Source organism: Falco punctatus, assembly GCF_963210335.1.
Source record: "Falco punctatus genome assembly, chromosome: 17".
Taxonomy (NCBI): Eukaryota; Metazoa; Chordata; class Aves; order Falconiformes; family Falconidae; genus Falco; species Falco punctatus.
The window spans coordinates 3,703,440-3,719,309 of record NC_137597.1 but is presented as its reverse complement, the minus strand read 5'-3'; the positions used below and the strand labels follow the sequence as shown (position 1 = coordinate 3,719,309).

The following is a 15,870-nucleotide window of genomic DNA, read 5'->3' as shown; positions in this document are numbered from 1 at the left end:
GTTCTCTAATACAAGAAAAGAATCCTCATGTATTGCCTCTGGAGGTATTTGGTCTAATTTTCAGCAGTGTCTGAGATAGTGGGTGCTCACAAGAGGACTCCAAGTGCAAATCTTACAGTCTGCCTATCCCTGCATCTCCCTGCCAGCAGAGCAGCTGCTGTAGCATGCTCTGGAATATGTTACTTCTTTGTACAGATGCTGAGAAGCAGTGTTGAACTTGGCGGCCTTCCTGGGTGTGTTCAAACAAGAGGGGCTCTGGTTAAAGGGATTACGAAGTTTAACGTGTACGTGTCAGCCTGAGATGCTGGCAGGTGCGTTATAAACTTTATTCAGCTGCCAGTGTGTACCTTCGGCTCCGGGGAGGGAGGTGACAGCTTGGCACAGCAAACGTCTGACTCAGGCTTCTGTGGCAGCTGGAGACTCTACAGTGGCACGGATCAAGGGAAAAAGCAGTAGTAGGCAGACTCACAGCTGCTGGTGCCACCCTCCTCTTCCAAGAGCTGCTACATCAGTAGCATAGGGTTGACGTCAGTGGCTCTTCGCCATCCGTCAGGCTTTCTCCTAACAAAACGTTCGCTTTGGAGCGGCGTGTTTGCCGCAGAGGCCCTGGGTTGACTGACCAGCAGCTGCTCGGGCAACCTGGGCCGGTTTTGTACTACGCTTCGTGCTGCTGCGGCGGCCACATCAGCTGCCATCCTGGCAGCCTTGCTCTGGTTCCTCCTCCCTTCCACTCTCTTAGCAATGACTTTTTTCAAGATGCCCTTTGTGCCTTTCACAGAGAAGTAGCCCACGCTGCGGCTGCAGGGAAAGGAGAGAGAATGGCAGCGTGTGACTGACTATGAGCCTAATCCTGCTTACACTGACAATCGGGTCTTTCTTTCTCTTCCGCTTTCTGGAGCACTGTGCAGAATTAGAATTAGCATTAGCATGGAGGAATGTGTGGTATAAGCCTGGCTTCAGTAGTGGGCAAGTTGTTTGATGGGAAGTCTTCAACTTTGAATACTGTGACTGTGGAGGGCAAGCTGCCTTGCTCCCTTGGTGGCCACCCCTTCTTCACAGAAGGGTGGTTTGGTAGGGAGAGGTGTTGCTGACACATACACAGCCTCTGTGATCTGTTGTCCTCTAAACTCGCTCTTCTGGTTCCTTAGGGGCCACGGTGGTTTTAGTAAAGTCAGAGGTTTTCAGCTCTACGCCAGAATACACTTCCCTTAAGCAACCTTGCTGAAATTTTTTCACCTGTTGCATTTAAATCTTGGGCACGTAAGGGATCTGAAGGTACTTGGCGGCACGCAAGGGAGACAGAAACAACAGAAGCCCTTGGGAGGAGGAATTTAAACCAGAGAGAGCAGCAGCTGCTGGTTGCCAAAAGGAGAGGAGGACAGGAGCTTGGGCTGGTAGCTGGGGAGGGGAGTTAGGTTGCATGCTTGGACCTGCTGACCAGAGAGCAGGCTGAATTGCGAGACTGGTGTTTAAAGAGGCAGACATAAAAGTAATTTATTGGTGTTCTTTTACTTTCCCGTGTCAAAAACCTACAAAAGAATCTAGATAGATAAACTTTTCATTGCTGATACGGCACTTCCAGGGGAAGAGTAAAATTGCTGACCTGTTGCAGTTTGGCTTTAGTTTTCTTTGGTTTTGTCCTAGGGTGATTTTGCTGGTTTCTGGGTTGCCAGTGCTTTAGAAGAACTTTTCAGTTTCTCAGGCTTGAATTTGATTTAAAACAAAAACCACACAAACAAAATAAGTCCTTCAAATGTCAAAGTGTAAAGATGTCATTTTCTGGAGCAACTAACATGCCCTGGCTTTAAAAATGTCAGAAAGCGTTTAACAAAACAAGCAGCAGATTCTTATACTTAAAATAGCTCTCTTAAAGGCTCCAATAGTCTCAGCAGCTTTGCTGGGAGTTGTTTTTAGAGTCTCCTCTTTCTTCTCTTGTAGGTTTACTAAGAATCTCTCTCCAGACAAAATCAACCTGAGCACGCTGAAAGGGCAGGGGCAGCTGACCAACCTGGAGCTGGATGAAGAGGTGCTGCAGAATGTGCTGGAGCTGCCCACCTGGCTTGCCATCACTCGCGTCTACTGTAACAAGGCATCTATCAGGGTGAGCAGAGGAGCCTGCGCTCGTGTCCCCAGACGCAGCTGAGGCCTTCCAGTGGCAGCTTCTCTTTGTCACTTGGGAATTCGTGATGAAGAATCATCATGCGGGGTGATCCCTGCATCTCAAACCCTGTGCTTTAGGCGTGGGGTTTGCTGTCTGAATGCTAGGAGACAGACGCAGCAGGTTTCACCAAAGGCTGCCCTTGCCAAGCATTTGGCCCCTGATGGTGGCCAGCAGCAAATGGTGGAGGATGCTAAGAGAAGTACAGGGAAAGTGTGCTGTGGTCCTTCCTCACCTTCAGGTGGCTTGTTAAGCCAGCAGTGAGGTCTTTGTATTTAATAGCCACTGTTGAATTTCCAGGAATTTGATCAGATGCTTTCTGGACCTGCTTAACATCCGGAGTGTGCTATGGCAAAGAGTTTCACAGCATCTGCTTTTGCTTGTATGAAGCCTGCATATACTAGTTTTAGTTGATAACCTCTTGGTACTGTTATTGGAAGAAATAGTGAGCAGTCGTTCCCTGTTCATCACCTCCATATCACTCAGGGTTTTACAGAGCTCTCTGTGTGGTCATTCCCTCCCATTTCCCTGCTATTTTGATAACGGAGGATGTTTCTATGCCTTCCCTTACCCACACCGACTTTTTTTTTTAATGCTAAAGAAGCAACACAGACCTCCAACAGGCATGGGAAGCAGAGAGAAATGGAGTGCAGTTCTCTGAAAGCCTAATTATGCTGTTGAGGTATTGTAAAAATAAATTGAACTTAAGCCTTAATTGTTGAAAATGCAATTTGTAAGAGATGCGTGAATAGTGCATGTGAAAAGCTGCACTCTCTGCAGTCAGCCAGGCTTTATGCCCACAGTTACCCATTTACATGCATAGTCACTGAAATTGTGCATGCACTTGCACTTTTGCACACTAAACTCTTTTAGAAAAGCTTCCTCCTTGTGGTTTTTAGAGCAAAAAAATTATTTTTTTTCAGTAGATATGAAATGCCAGATTGTTTAATCTCACTTGGTACTAACCATAGTTGCGTTACATGAATACAAAAGTTTTTAGTATCTCGAAGAGACTTGCTGTAAAAGAAATACGGTTCTACTCTGCCAAGTGACAATAAAAATGAGCCTGTCTTACTCATCTGATCCGCTCTGTTTTTAGAGTCAGATCTGCTTAATTTAGTAACAAACACTTGTTCTCCCTCCTACGAGAACTGCTGAATAAGTGTTGCTGTAAGGAAATAAAACGGATCTTTTTGGTTTGTGCATAGTCTTCAAAAGAGTTACCTGACTTCCAGTAACAGCAGCAATTGATTGTAGACTCCCTAAGGACAAGAACATTCTCCGTAGAGGAATATGAAAAATCGGAATTTGAGCTGCCGAATATCTGTTACTCAGGGTGATATGTGAGATCCAAAAGCTGAGCTAGATTTGCAGGTCTGGTGGCTGGAATGTCTTTTCACTTGTCTGTGTGAGCCCGTTTGACCTGGATACAGTGAGACATGATGGATTGTCACTGCAGTCATTTCTCAGAGGAATGGGGCTCAGACTTTGGGCTCAGATGGTTTCCTGCAATTTCTCAAACTTTTCCATGTGAAGATAACTCTTATAACCTCAACTTTATTGTTTCAGATCCAGTGGACGAAGCTGAAAACACACCCAATCTGCCTGGTAACATTTCCTCTCTTGTTCGTTCCTTTTCTTCCTCACTCTTCTTAATCTCTCCTGCTTGAGAAGAATTCTTCAAAGGGAAACTGTGAAATGCTTGCTCAAATTGTCATTTGACCTAAATCCTCTAGGCCCTTAGCAGATAGGGGAAGGGGAGTTCTGAGAATAATCCTCTTTGGTGATGAGTGACCTCCCACGAGACCCGTATTTCGCTGCAGGATGGAGCTGAGCTGAGCTCTCAGTGAAGTCCAGGGCAACCTTGTGCCTGGTTTTTGTTGTTTGTTTCCCCACCTCCCTTCTGGGGATCCAGATTACCCAACAATCCTGGCACTGCTGATGGGAAAATTTTAACATGTGAGACTTCTGGAGTCAAGAGAGTCCAGAACGTGGTTATCCCTGCCCTGGAGTCTCAGACCTAAGGCTGGTAGGCTGAACTTGAGTCTTGGTCTTCTATTTATTAGTCCTGTGTTCTGTCTTTACAGTACTTGGATAAAGTGGAGGTAGAGATGCGAACATGTGAAGAGCCTCGGCCACCCAACGGACAGTCTCCCATTGCTCTTGCTGCAGGTCAAAGGTCAGACCCTGAGCTCTGTGCTTGCTTTCTGACACGCTACCGGGGTGTGGGTGGCCGTCTTTCTCAGTGGTTAACTATCAGCGTTTCTGCACTCAGCTTTAAATGGCTCTAATACCTCTTATAAACCGTGGAGTCTCTCTGTATGTAGCCTTGCCTCTGCTGGGACTTCTGTTGTAGCAGGTGATGACTCTGAGGGATCTTCTCTTCGCAGTGAATATGGCTTTGCTGAAAAAGTCGTGGAAGGGATGTTTATTGTCGTCAATTCCATCACCATCAAGATTCACTCCAAGGCCTTTCATGCTTCTTTTGAACTATGGCAGCTGCAAGGCTACAGTGTCAACCCAAACTGGCAACAGAGCGACTTGAGGCTCACCCGCATTACTGATCCGCAAAGGGGAGAGGTAAGGAGGTGTCTTACGTTGCCTGTCATAATGTGCACAGTGGCACTCGTGCTAACCCTGTCCTGTGGGGTAATTGGGCTGATTTCTCATACAGGGAGGGTAGGGAGCTTTGGTGAGCTTGCTTTCTGTTTGCTGGAACAGGGTGACTGAGAGCTGACTTGTGTTCAGAGCTTTCTCTGAGCTCCTTTGATCCGAGCGAACGAATCTGGAGAAGCTCTGAATGCCCTTGTGGTTTGTGGGGGGGAGTTAGCTGTTACCTGGGACATGATTTTGGTTTTGTACCGGGATCGCGGAAGAAAAGTGCGTTGAATGATCTTCTGTGGCCTTGTTTCATTCCACACCTTCTAAACATTTATTATTTCCTTGAAGTTGTTGCAAATCTCAGCATTTTTCAATTTTTCTCCTTCTGGGTAGGTTTTGACGTTCAAACAGCTCACCTGGCAGACACTTCGGATAGAAGCAGATGCCACTGACAATGGCGATCAGGATCCTGTTACTACTCCTCTGAGACTCATTACCAACCAGGGGAGGATCCAGATTTCTCTCAAGAGAAGGGTGAGAGTTCCCTCCGTATTTTGCAGGATATGGTCTCCGTGCCTGGTGCAGTGATGATGCATATTTCCTCCCACGTTCCTCAGCAACCATTCTTTTTCCTCACAAATGTTGAGCCCAAGCTGCTGTATCACTCAGTGTTTTCTTTTGGAGACAGCTGTGTTCCTACCAAATGTCAAAGCAGTTTATTTCCCAGGGGAGGATAACATGTACGGAGTAAGTTTTTAAATCCGTTCGAACATCCCAAGGAGAGCTGTCATCTCTTTACTGGGAGATTAAAGCCTGCTAGTCTTATTTTTACCTGTCAATGGAAATGTGATGATAAAAAAAACCAAACATCTTTTTTTTTTCTTTCTATCCTTTTTTTTTAAAAAAAAACAACAAACAAACAGTGAGCATTTGCCTCCTAAAGAGGAGATAGCTTTGACTGCTTTCTCAGAGGAGGTGCTATGGACATCCATCAGAGAAGAACTTCTGTCTGATGAGTTTTAAAGCAGCATCTCTTGTTTCTGCTACAGCTTCTGTGTATTATGAAGAATGTATGTATATGGTTGCAAACCTTCAAGTCCCTGACTCTTCCATGCTGTTTCAGACCAAAGATTGCAATGTGGTGGCATCTAAGCTGATGTTTCTCCTTGATGACCTGCTCTGGGTGCTGACAGACTCTCAGCTGAAAGCAATGATGAAATATGCAGAGTCCCTGAGTGAAGCCATGGAGAAGTCTGCCCAGCAGAGGAAAAGCTTAGCGCCAGAGTCTGTACAGGTGGGTGAGTTGTGATTTGGATGTCAGTCCTCCAGGAAAAAACCAATGTGAACGAGACAGTTTCTGTTTGTGTGGCATCTGGCCCTTGCTCACAGAGCATCTCCCTGATGGGAGCTGGTAGGCTTACCTGGTGTCAGGTCAGCATTGCATGGGTTGTGGGCTGTTGGGTAATGAAGTGACCAAAGGAGTTGGATTCGTTGCCAATGAGCATTAAAGAATGTTCACACACAGTCACAGGCTAGATTCTGTCTGATGGCAGGGAAGAAGTGCTGTTAAGTTGCGTGGCTTGAAGGAGTCGGCTGGTGCATGGAAAGTTGCAGAGGGTCCCATGAGGATTTGGTTTGGTTATAACCAATAAATATAATCTTTTCTGCCTCTGAGTAAGAATCTGCATAGACCTGGGGAAGGGGAGTGGTATAATAAATTATGACACAAAGCCACTGTGAGCTGTGATGCTCAAGGGAGAACACTGGCATCCAATTTCACTGTTGTTCGGGTTTCTTTTTTTCTTCCTAATATTCTGATGGGAGCTCTTGATTTTTACAACTGTTCTTTGGATCACACGTAGCTTAGCTGTGTATGAGAACCTTAGAACAGCTACTCCTGGCAGTAACCTTGAACTTCCCTTACCACTTTGTTTTCAAAATGCTTTGCTGAGTAATTGTTTGACAGATGTTGCAGAATAAATACATGAGGCAGAGGACAAAAGATGTTTTCTGAGACAAAGGCGAGGGAAGAGGAGTATCGTGGCTGGTGGTGGAAGCTCTGGGGAAGGAGGAGGGCTATGCACGTAGTGCAGTGAGCTTACATAGAAGGCGTGATCAGGAATACTTAGTTCGTTTTGTCTGGGAGTCTTAAAAGAGTGTTTCAAGGTAAGCGAATGGTAGCTTGATTTGGAGGAGGCAGAATCACAAAGAGTTTTGCTCGTGAGAACACAGGAAAGGATCCAGATTTTGGGACTCCCAATTAAATTTCTATAAATTGATGCCTTACAGTCTGGAAGATTGTATGAGTTATTTTTAATTGCATTATAACCTCTCTCTTTTCTTCTTCTTTTCTTTCTATTAGTTCTTACCGAGCTTGTCTCTCTCTAATAGATAACACCACCTGCACCAAGTACCCAGCAGTCCTGGTCTCAGCCGTTTGGAGTCAGCCCCAATGCAAGTAGCATTGGTCAATACTTTGATAAGCATGACATGAAAGAGTCATCATACCACCTCCTCATTTCACACTTGGATCTGCATATCTGCGATGACAGCCACACTCGAGAGTCAGGTAACTGAGAGCAGCATCAGGAGGACACTGCAGGAGGAAAACATTTATGCAGTCATCAGTTTTCTGTCTTGAAGGAGGATATTCCTCTTGAAAACAAGAATCTTTCATATTACCGTTTCCCAATGAGACAATGGGCAGTTGTTCAGGCTGATGGAGAGATCAGTTCTGTATGTCTGAACTATTGTAGCATCATAGATTCATAGAATGGTTTGGGTTGGAAGAGACCTTAAAGATCATCTAGTCCCACCTCCCTGCCATGGGCTGTTGGCCTGTTGCATTCAGTTGCTCTTTTCCTTGCTTAGGACAAGATTTTGATACCGTTTTCTAGAAGGTCATACCCTAATACTGGCCGTGGTGACAGTCTATCAGTGGTGGCAATCAAAGCAGTGGTGTTCTGAATTCTCTTGGATCCAGAACCTGGATTGCAGAGCTGATTGTGGTTTATTTGTTTTCCACAGGTGCTTTGAAACACGGGATGCTGGGAGGTGCCATGCAGCTGACCTTCAAGAGGATGGCTTTTGACTATTATCCTTTCCACAGGGCAGGTAGGGGAGCATGTGGCCTCCCAGCTTGAGGAGTGGGATAAAAAAAGAATTTGAAGAACAGTGATGCTATACGGCTTCAGGCAGGACTGGAAGAAAGGCTACACAAAGGGTTTGGGACTTAAAAGCCTCATGGGCAGGGTTAATCTGACTTACCTGTTGGCAGATGACTGACAAGGTGCTGGCAGAGCAGAGTACAAAGACAGGAGTAAGTTGCTGTCTGTTGTAAGGACATAAAGTCAAAACTCTGGATTTCTTTTCAGTTGCTTAAGCTCTAGATCTGGTTCTTATGTGTGCCTAATCAATTTGGAAGCGTTATAGGATGTAACCCAGGAGAAAATCTGTTTGTGGTTAACGGAAGAATTCTTCCCAACCCTTGAATTTGGAACGCTTGCTGGTAGGACCAGCTCTGTTGTGTGAAAGCCTGCACTTGTCTCACAAGCACTTAGTACGCTGCATATTGCACGCTCCAGATCTGATATCAATAAAGAGGAATGCTGTGCAGGTTTGCATACATATGAAGGGCACAGGAAGGTTGTGTGTATCCAGGAACTCATTTTTAAAACCAGGATTTTTGCTTTCGTGCAGGAGATCCCTGCAAGCATTGGGTGAGGTACAGTGAAGCAATGGAAACACGGGGACAGTGGGCAAAGAAGTTGGTCAGTGAATTTCAAAGCAAGATTGAGAAGCTTTATGAAGAAATGGATCCTGCATTTGCCAAGACTCCACTTTCCCCCTTCAAAAGGAAACCAGGTAATGGTATTTGAGAAAACTCGCTGCGTAAGGCAGGAGATGGTAACAATTTTGCTCCATTTAGCAATACCTCTAGTTACCTTTCCCTGGTTTAGCAGGCTGATTTATTGCAGAAATCCATAGCGCGCTAAAAATCCTAACTGTAATGGTAAAGGAAAGTGGCTATCATACTGGGAATAACATTGCAGCAAGAATGGACAGATGGCAGTGGTCACTTTCCTAACTTATTTACTGAGTTTCTCCCTAAGTGGGGTAAATGAAATGCTGAAAGCCTCTTGCTACAGAGCAGACTTGCCTTTCACAGTGTTCTTCCTTCAAAAGACCTAAGTTTTTTTTCCTGCCTAGCTGTGTCCATCTGTTTCTAATATTTGGGCTGTTAATTCTGCTCTGCAACATATGTGTTGGTATTGATGGTGAAGTTTGCTGCAACGTAGATTAGTAAAACCCTGCTGGTTCTGCTTTTCCATCCCCACAGATACTACCTTGAGTCCACATAAAAGTCCCTTAGAGAAAGGCCGTGTACCTCCCACAAGTTTGCCACGACTCCGGCACCCTCCCTGGAACAGACTTCGATCCAGCTGCGTGGTAGTTCGAGTAGATGACTTGGATGTTCACCAGGTAGGGATTTGAGCAGTGTCTGGAGATGTTAATGTCATTTTAAAAAAATGAACTTAATCTGATACAATTCAAATAAATCATGCAAATCCTATGTCATCCAAGACAATCAAAACTCTGCACAGAGAGCCCAAATGCCATTATTGTTTTGCATGTAAAACTTTTAAACCAAGTATGAACTGCTGATCATTTTCATGTTCAGAGGAAACTGCGTGCCTAACCACAGAGTTTCTGCACACTGTGTCTGTTCACATCTAAACTTGCATCAAGCATTGGACAGGCCCAGGGTAAAATTTCATGCATTTGAGAAGACAGTGAGCTTAGGCGTTTTTGACAGAGGAGGAGTAAGTCCTACCTCATGCTTTCTGACCCAGGACAGATAGCATCGCTAGACTGGATCAGGCCTTATATCCATATGCCCTATAACCATTGCAAGAGCATAAGCAGCACCAGATACTGTCATGGACTTACCAACATGCTGTTAGTGTTGAAGAAAGCTACGATAGATTTCGGTTCTGTTTATTCACATCACCTAATTCTGATTGTCACGGCTCTTACTAGCAGTGACAGGAGACATAAAGAGCTGAATTCCCTCAAAGGAGAGGAGTTGGCAATATCAGCAGGTAGAAAACAGTTTTATTTTTACTTGAAAGCAGAATATGTTTGATGTGTAAATGAGATGGATTTAATACAGGAGACTGCAGGGTTACTGGGACACTTTGTTTTGCCAAATCTGAATTCTGCACGACTGTGTACTGTTGTGTTTCCAGGTTTCTACAGCCGGTCAGCAAAGTAAGAAACCCTCCACCTTGCTTTCATGTAGTAGAAAAGTCTTCAAACTTCCTGATCAGGTCTCTGCAATCCATATTGAATTCGCAGAGTATTACTTCCCAGACAATCAGGACTTTCCAGGTAATACACCAAGGTTAGCACCTTCCTTCATAAGTTTCTTAAAGAATCAGTCAACTCTTAATTCTTTAGGTGTGTTAACCCTGTTACATATTTCCTGGATGTCCATTTTTGTCTAGTTTTCTGATGTTTCCCTTTCCAGTAGTTTCTTGGTTTGTTGGGTTTTTTTGTCTGTGGGGAAAGTGGGATAGAGTTTGCCTGGTGCAAAATATGGAGGCAAAGTTGTGCTGGCAAAATAACGTATCCAGGAACGCATTGAAGGAGTTACTGTCTGCCCAGCACTTACTGACTAGCGGTGGAGTAGGACTTTAGGCTGCTTTGGGTGCTCTGCAGCTGGCTTGATACAAGCCTGGAACCCCTCCTTTCTCTGGTACGCCACAGTTTCTCCCTTTCATCCAGAGATCTGTCCTCCAGTGGGTGTTGAAGCCCTCTGCATTGGTATTGTCAGCGCAGGTTATACACTGAGCTGCAGACCATCTGAAGTACCTTTTCTGTTATTATTCATCTGTCTTGATTCTGTTTCATTCTAGTTCCATGCCCAAACCTGTATGTACAGCTGAATGGCCTGATGCTTACCCTGGATACAGCAAGCGTGCTCTGGATAAACCTCTTCTGTCTGGATCTTTATCGCAGTTTGGAGCAGTTCAAAGCCATCTACAAGCTGGAGGACTCAGGCAAGCGTGATGAGCATGTTGATGTTCGACTGGATGGCTTTCGGCTGAAGGTACCTTTCATTTCTTTCCTTTCCCAGTCTTCAGTGTTCTCTCCCTCCCTTTTGTGGAAGGAACATGAGACCAGGAAATAGCTGGAGTCCAGAATGAGAAAATGAGAATGAGAAAAATACAAACTCTGCCTGCCTTTAACTTTCTTCTGTCTACCATTTGTGTTAGTTTTGATTGGATCTGTGGGCAGTAAAACAGGTGCTTGAGTTCTAGTCCAGAATAGGCAGGCAAGTCTGTATTTATGAAGATAGTTTCGAGGAGAAATTGATGGTTCGAGTAGTCAAAAGTTGTTTTCTGGTCTTTGGAAACAACTTTGAGTCTCATACCATTCCCAGTGGGCCTACGTCTGCTGTGTTGACGCCCTGTGGTGTGTGTCAGTGACTACCCTTGTTAGCACTTTTGTGAGGGGGCTTAAAGGCCTGAATGTGTAGTAAGTCCTTGCAGAGAAAGATCGAAGCGAAAGTTGTAAGTTGAGCTGCTACATAAGGCCATGTATGGTAAAAGAACCTAAAATAAAATTCAGTTTAAATTCCCTCGCATCTGATTCCTCTTCCCTGATTTGTAAATTTCATTTAATTTTTCAGTTAGGGACAAATTGAGAGTGTAGTCCAGCTCTTGGGATTTTAGTAGAGACCAAGGCATCTCAATTGTTTATATATCCCACACCTGACCTCCCGTATGAACGGCCAGGATAAGCCTCTTGTTAATTTCCCTTCTAACTGCTTTATTTGTAATGTTTTTCTCTTCTCTGTAGCTTAACATCCCTGTGGAGAAGAAAGTCACTGACCATCAAGATCGCCCACAGACACTCTGCATTTGCACATCAGAGATGACAGCCACCAACACCCGCCACGCTCCCTTCTGCAGCTGTCAGGACCTCCAGAGCCTCTTCCGTAAATTTGCCAGTTCAGAATTCTTCCACTCCAGCTACACTAAGTTCCCAAGGTCTCAGGATAACTTCAGCCTCCTCCACACCCTTTTCTTGCGCCATGCGTATGAGGTGGATGATAGGCCTCGGAAGCAGCCGGGCTTTCCCCAGCTACTACATAAAACCTCTGCCTCTGAAGATCTGTGGTCTATGAATTTCACTGAGCTTTCCCTGGACTTTGAGGGGGCTGAAAGCTCAAAGGGCAGAGCCCTTAGCTTTATTGACCCTTTTCCCCTTTCCATTTGGGCCTGCCTTCCCAAGAGATGGGGGCAAGCGCAGATATCTAAACAACAGGAGTTGGCCACCTCTGAGTTGAAAATCAAGCCTTCTGCCAGCTTTAGCAATCACTCCAAGAATGAGAGCCTTTCCAGAGAACATGGGGTTTGCCAAAGATCAAAGACTGACCAGGATCTGAAGAACATTTACAAGGTCCCAGAGACAATGGATGTCTTGGGAGAATCTGACCATGAAACTGATGATGGAGTAGATACTAAAGAGCTGGAAGCTTCTGCTGATATCCATGTGCTTATGTCCTCATCTGTTCACGTCAAAGTTCGGCTCAACCACTACCAATACTTGGTGCTGCTCAGAATGAAAGAAGTTCTGCAAACGCTACAGGAGCAGTTGGCCCAAGATACCCAGGAAGTGACTGGGTCTCCTTTAGATCCCATGTCTGCGTGTGTAGGAGTTATGTTCCATAGTGCCGAAGTGGCCCTGCTCATGAACCCTGCACCAGGGTCTGTCTTGGAACCCAGATCCCTCAACTCGGACACAACAAGCCTGATTGATTCTGAGCTCTCGCCTTCAGACAGCAAGGAGGGGCTGGCAGCTGAAGAGAAGGAGCTGCAATCAGAAACCGGTTTAGAGAAGGGAGCGTGCAGTGCCTCAGAGGTCCCAGAGGACAGCGGGATTGAAAATACAGGTACCAGCGTACCACTGGAGAGATTCCCAAGGTCTGCAAGTGGTGGAGCTCTGAGTACAGCTCCACCTGATAAGAGTGTAGAGGAGAAAGGTTTGATAGAGGAAGCACATGAAGCTGTGGAAGCCCTGGTTGCAGAAAGACCAGCAGAGGCCAGCAGCCACCCTCAGAGCCCTCCCGCTCTCCCTTCTAGCCCAACCTCAGACACGCAGCCCGTGGGGAGAGGAAACATCGCTCTCAATGGCCAGGCAGAACTCATCCCTTTGAAGAACATAGAGGTGGAGTTGTCTAGTGCACTGCACATCACAAAGGATGCCACAAAGGAAGCGCTGCACGTGACTATGGACCTCACCAAAGAAGCCATGTCTATAACAAAAGATGCTCTGAGCCTGAGCCGGGAGAAGGTGACCTCCACCATGCAGAAGATGCTCTCTCTCCCCCCAGCCAAGTGAGTGGACCATCCTCCGGTGCTTCCCTGGGCTGCAGGGAAGGGAGGAAGCGTAGGTCGACTGTTCCCTTTCTTTCCATATCATTCAGATTAGAGATAGATCTCCATCTCGTGGGGCTGGTCTAAGTACACTAAAGTCTGACTTGCAAGTGTTCAGAGTCCAGCCCGATATCTGTACAATCTGGAGGCTAAGCTGTGTGCCTTTATCACTGGTTTTGTTTTTTGGTAGGGATTCTGTGCCCAAAGTAGAAGAGGGAGCAGTGACTCCAAGCGGGGGTAGCAGCAGCCGAATGCGTTTCTTCTCCATGAAGAGGACAGCATCCCAGCATTCCTTCGACACCACGTCTGTGGACGGGAGCGGCCCTGAGGATGGGCTCTCTGTGGACAGCGATGGCAGCGATGGCTTTGTGATGCTCACAGACTCTGGTAACAAGCGCTTGGCTTTCTCCTCTCTCCCACTCTTTATTTGATGTAGCTTTTCTGCTATGGGCAACTGAGGCACACTGTGTTTGTACAGAATTCACTTGTGTCACTCCTTTTTGAAGGTCATGAGTAGTTCACCCGCTATGGCACACTCTGCTTTTACAGATGTCTTTTTTTTTTTTTTTTTTGAGATGGGGGATATAAATGAGGGGGGGAGAGTGACCCCTGCACATAACAGTGGTGTTTGAAGGTATTTGGCCGTACTAGAGCAAGGGCCGTAAATGTGTGCAGGTGGGTGGATGCTACACAGCATTTAGGAAGGGTTTAGTAAAGGCTGTTTGGAAATAGGATACACTGAGCATTTCAGTGGATGTCTTTCACTTCAGCTCTGTGTTGCTTCAACTCATCTGAGGAGCTGGAGAGAGTTCCCTAGAGAATGGTACGAGCTGACAGGCCATGAGATTCAGGCAGATGCTGAGATCTTAACTTCTTAGAACCAGGAAAAGAAACAGACTTGAGTTGTTGTTGGTTTTACTTCCATTTCAGAACCCAGCCTGGACCCTCTTCCCTCAGGGCACCTTCCTCAGGTCCACAATCACACAGGCAGTAGAACAAGTCTGATGGCAGAGGACGAGGGTGGAGCATCTCCTGAAATAAACAGCTCGACTTCACAGAGTGAAGACCCCAGCCTTCAGCTGGTCAGTCCTCTTCCTTTTCACTGTAATATTGTCTCTGAGGGAATCTGGTGGTGTTTATTTTAATAACGTGAGCTTGTCGCTTGCTGTTTCAGGTGTCCGTCCTCGTGTTGAAGATGAATGAGGTGAACTGTGGAATAGAGGCACGAGGTGATGATTTGTCTCTTGCTTTACAAGTAATGAACGTGGTTCCAGAGCAACTGAACAACGTTGGAATGTGGCAGTATCTGCGGGGCTATCTGGGTAAGACGCTGCCTCTTGGAGTCTGCTGCTTTTATAGCTGCACTTTTATAACTCATTTTTATACTGGCCACCCTCAGAGAATATTTTAACTGGTGCTTCAGTGTTAACGTTTATTTAGTGTACTTAGGACTAAAAATGACTTGCGTGTGAGGGAATGTGAATGCTCAAGAATCTGTCAGTGGTTCAGATTTGGTATTTGAAAGATGTTTCCAAAGTGCCTACACAGCCAAGCTGTGTGGTGCCTAGTAATCATTGACTGGGATTTTCTTAATTGCTGCTAGGATGCATGAAATTAATTAAAAGAGTGAATAAAGCTATCCAGGGAAACCCTGAAGTTTTTCTGACCCTGAGAATAGTGCTTCTGGGCTAGGGTACTTCCCCAGAGCTAAATTCGAATTAAAAAAAACCCTACCAAAACTCCAACTAAAAAACCTCCCAACAATCCAACTCTATAAAAAATGAAACCAAAAGCAACAACAACCCAAAACTTCCAAGTGAAAGCTTGAGCAGCGCTCGGACTGTTGATCCTTCCCTTTAGCCGCAATGCCTATGGCCACGGGGGGGCAAAGTGGAACACAGGCTCGGGTGGTGCTGAGGGCACTGGAAAGACTGAGCAGCTCTGGAGAGAGTGGAGTGACGAGTGAGTTTGGTCAATATGCAAAACGAAGGGTAGTTTTAAAGGGTGCTGAGACAGTGAGAGGGAGGGATGCGTCTGGGGGCTTAAATGGTCCAGTTCCTGGCGTTAGTTCCTGCGATGTGGACTCTTAGGCATTTGAAATTGGGATTTGTAGGAACTTAGATTCGTTTAGGCTGGAGAAGACCTTTAAGATCGTCGAGTCCAACTGTTAACCCAGCACTGCCAAGTCCACCTCTAAACCATGTCCCCAAGTGCCACATCTACACATCTTTTAAACACATTTCTGTCATTGTGAACTCCATTCTGCATCTGGAAAGTAAAAGGCTTTTCAAGATAGCCATTTTGAATTTGTATCTTATTACTGATGCCATCTTCTGCAATGAGATCTTTCTGCTGTAGCTCTAGGAGATCCAGGTATAGAGAAGCCTTCAGTCCCTGAAGCAAGTAAGACCCAGCCAGAAGTGTGCTTACGTGTTGAAGTAGGACCTAGTGCTGCTGTGCACTCACCGCTGGCTGTTCAGAATGGCTTCCTTCATATGCTGGTCCACAGTTACACAGCAGAGCTCTTCATGTCCTTCCTTACCAACCTTGGCCCCTTTCTTGAGGATGAAATAATTCCAGAGGTGATCCCCATGGAGCTAGAAGTTGTGGATGCCAAAATCACATTGAAGGTGAGTGTATGGGGAAGCAGAAATTCCTCCTGGTGTG

The 15,870-nt window shown here is 45.7% G+C and overlaps 1 protein-coding gene across 5 annotated transcripts in view; it reads left to right on the top strand.

Moving 5' to 3' along the window:
• Positions 1-15,870, top strand: part of BLTP3A (bridge-like lipid transfer protein family member 3A) — a 35,467-nt gene that overhangs the window by 12,537 nt on the left and 7,060 nt on the right. For all 5 annotated transcript variants that reach the window (XM_080367535.1, XM_080367537.1, XM_080367539.1 and 2 more), the window contains 17 exons: positions 1,939-2,101; positions 3,728-3,766; positions 4,246-4,337; positions 4,549-4,738; positions 5,153-5,293; positions 5,883-6,053; positions 7,151-7,328; positions 7,787-7,873; positions 8,459-8,623; positions 9,099-9,241; positions 10,009-10,150; positions 10,678-10,871; positions 11,624-13,164; positions 13,394-13,590; positions 14,134-14,285; positions 14,378-14,525; positions 15,562-15,833. In XM_080367535.1, coding sequence (XP_080223661.1) covers positions 1,939-2,101; positions 3,728-3,766; positions 4,246-4,337; positions 4,549-4,738; positions 5,153-5,293; positions 5,883-6,053; positions 7,151-7,328; positions 7,787-7,873; positions 8,459-8,623; positions 9,099-9,241; positions 10,009-10,150; positions 10,678-10,871; positions 11,624-13,164; positions 13,394-13,590; positions 14,134-14,285; positions 14,378-14,525; positions 15,562-15,833 — 4,015 coding nt within the window. The remainder of the gene's footprint in view (positions 1-1,938; positions 2,102-3,727; positions 3,767-4,245; positions 4,338-4,548; positions 4,739-5,152; positions 5,294-5,882; positions 6,054-7,150; positions 7,329-7,786; positions 7,874-8,458; positions 8,624-9,098; positions 9,242-10,008; positions 10,151-10,677; positions 10,872-11,623; positions 13,165-13,393; positions 13,591-14,133; positions 14,286-14,377; positions 14,526-15,561; positions 15,834-15,870) is intronic.